The sequence below is a fragment of the Opisthorchis viverrini genome, assembly GCF_000715545.1.
Source record: "Opisthorchis viverrini unplaced genomic scaffold opera_v5_9, whole genome shotgun sequence".
NCBI classification, from domain to species: domain Eukaryota; kingdom Metazoa; phylum Platyhelminthes; class Trematoda; order Opisthorchiida; family Opisthorchiidae; genus Opisthorchis; species Opisthorchis viverrini.
Genome location: NW_008751665.1, coordinates 3,926,819 through 3,929,682, shown reverse-complemented (window position 1 = coordinate 3,929,682; position 2,864 = coordinate 3,926,819). Strand labels below are relative to the sequence as shown.

General features: G+C 46.9%; 1 protein-coding gene across 1 annotated transcript in view; it reads left to right on the top strand.

The window, feature by feature from the left end:
• The window catches only part of T265_00934 (hypothetical protein), a gene marked incomplete at both ends in the record, with an annotated part of 52,358 nt that overhangs the window by 18,541 nt on the left and 30,953 nt on the right, over positions 1-2,864 (top strand). The window contains one exon of the mRNA XM_009164829.1: positions 1,307-1,618. Coding sequence (XP_009163093.1) covers positions 1,307-1,618 — 312 coding nt within the window. The remainder of the gene's footprint in view (positions 1-1,306; positions 1,619-2,864) is intronic.

The window sequence follows — 2,864 nt, the reverse complement described above, 5'->3', positions numbered from 1 at the left end:
CTTCCCCCCCCCCCCCCGTCTACCCACGCCAAAAAAACAGGATACTGAACGCAGACGTCCACCCGGTACCTGCGAAACGTGGCCTCTGTACGTGTGTGACAGCCAGAACCTGAAGGTTATTCCCCCCAAGAACTCACAGGTGTTCACTGACAAGATCCGAGCACGCATTCAATCCTTCAATGACAGATTCTACTGTGGTCCGTGTGTCTGTATGTGGTCTTCAGAAACCGTCACTGAAGCTGACACGTTTAGTGCGAATCCAGTTGAAAATCGCTGCTCGCGGGCAGTTTCCATCCAAAACATTTCTAAAACTCACTAATTCTGTCTCGAAAGGCAATGAACTAAGTCATTCAACCTCACGGTGGGGGAGTTACAAGGCCACACCGAACCTAATCAACAAAGCTCTCCACCGAAAGCAACCTCGAGCTCCGATTATCCAATCGACAGCGCCCGGTTGTTTTATCCAATATTCCAGTTTAAAACGGCCGACCACTTCAAACAAACGAAGCAGCTAGTTGATCAGTCATGAGCAACTAATGAAGCATTCAAAGGCTGGCTGTTTGTGGTATAACGAGAACCTTTATTGCCGTAGATCTCTCTTATCGATTTCCGGGTAATACCACGCACGGTACAATGGATGGATCAGCGATAATCTACGTGTAACCTCTGTTGTTATTTGCGAAAAGTACAGAGCCCGGAACAGCAGCAAATCTTTCGTGCTAGCGGTACTAGCATTTTTCTCAGCCAAAATGAAGCAAAATCTGTCACTGTCTAGTCTAATTGCAGAATACCATTCGATATTTATGTGACCCGATCGCGGCTAACATTACAATGTATTATCATTTTTTTCGTATGCAAACGTAATGTCGAACCGAATGTTGGTGGATATATTTGGATAAGGCGGCTGTCAGTATAGAAGAGAGCTAATCGGAAAGTGCACTTCTGGCAGTCACGAAAACATGTGATGTATCCAGTTGCAGTCTATTGTACAAACTTATAGCAGTGCTGTGTAGATGGTTTTAGGGCGCTTTGTGTATCACTCACCAATGGCAGAATCCCGTGCATTTATTTCCCCTCTCCATGGCGACCATATACTCTGTTTGAAAGTGACAGAACCTTGGTCGAACCATACCGTGTTTCCGAATGCGTGAGGTTGCGTTGTCCTTTCTTTCCATGCCTGAAAGCGATATAGTAGTTTTCTCAAAGGTGCCATTCCAGTGTAAGTTTCCTAGGCTGCCTTGTTAAAGTTCTCCCACATTTGGTCCGTGCGTTTGACCTTTTTCCTCTACTGATTTGTCCTTACCAGGTGGTCCTCAACTGTGCCATTGTACGTGGCCTCAAATATCAATGTGCCCGTCGAACGTTTCATCAGTGGCGAGACAGCAAACAAGTGTACGGATTGAATTTCACCTCGGGCGAGGAAGCGGATGAGTTCGCGGCCGCTATTGAATCCGCCCTGGGTCATCTGGCTGCCCTGCACCAACATCAGCAGTTGCAGCAGCAACCGCAACAAGCATCCCTACCCCCGTCGCCACAACAACAACAGCAGCAACAACAACAACAACAGATAACCCAGTCCTCCATGCCTGTCAATAGCAGACCTCCTGTCAAACCTCCGGTTAGTTTGGCTGTTTGTCGTCGTGTAGTACTCTTTTATCGTTACCAACGTGCACGGTTTGCGACCACCAATCAACGGCTTTTGCATTCAAAGCCGTGGTTTCCACCTGTTCGGCTCATTTTTTACCTGTCTTTGGCTAAAGGTAGAGCACACATTTCAAAGGCGGTTCGTCGTCCTCAGCCGTACACCACCGTTTTCCAACATAACAGTGAATTATGATAACGCGCTCCTTGGCCTACCTTCGTCCACTGTTCGACCGTCTGAGACGGATGATCACTGGGATTGAAATTAAGTTAAGATTACCCGGTCGAAAGCTTTCACCTTCTGGTATGGTCAAGCTTCCGTACTGCAATGATCCCGGGGGCTGCACTGACTATGGTTCAGTTTGTTACGATTCAGCCATGTCAGGAAAGCCAACAGGGACACTCAGACGAAAAACAACCATTCTCCTTACAGTGCCTAATCGTATTACGGGGCGGCCTGGAGATAAAGTGATAGGCAAAAAGGCATTTCTACAAGCACATCCATATTGATGGGAGCAGCAGTGTTCCCCTTCTCCTGGGAGAGGTGCGTCAGGAAAGGCCAACCTGAAAAACTAGACACTTGTATCACAACGGTGACCTTCGGTGTATTATCCAACACGTTCGAAAGACAGTTAAAACCAACCAAGGGAGCGGTGCAGCTCTGCTGTACGAGTTCATCTATCCGGGGCTGCTGTGTAAGCCCCCGAGGACTGGTAAAAAAATCACTACACCAATTGCTTCGGGCGATTCGTGAGTAGTGCACTGTTGATCAAACAGCCTTACAGTGCTTTTGGGCTTTTCGGCATAGATCGTACTCGCTCCCGATTGAAATTCCCAACTCTCCTCACATTGTCCACAAATCTTCCGGCAGGCTTTAGATTGTACCTAATAGAACCGATGTGAAATAACCTGTTGATAAGATTTTGTTTTTCCTCAACCAGATAAGGGGACACTATTACGAGCGGCATGAAAAAACCGTGAGCGTGAAACTCAAAAGAACGAATAACACTGTACAGCTGCTCGCGAATATATACTCATTTGCAAACTAATTTGTTTTTTTTTCGAGAGACTCACCTGGGACTCAGCTGAATCTCTCGTTTGTGATGTTTTCAGGCGACAGAATGTGCTGCACCAGGCCGCCTCATGTCTCAGTCGCTACGATATTCGAGATATCGCGATGCATGTATATCTTTGTAACGTACTACTCATAAGGTTGCTGAAAA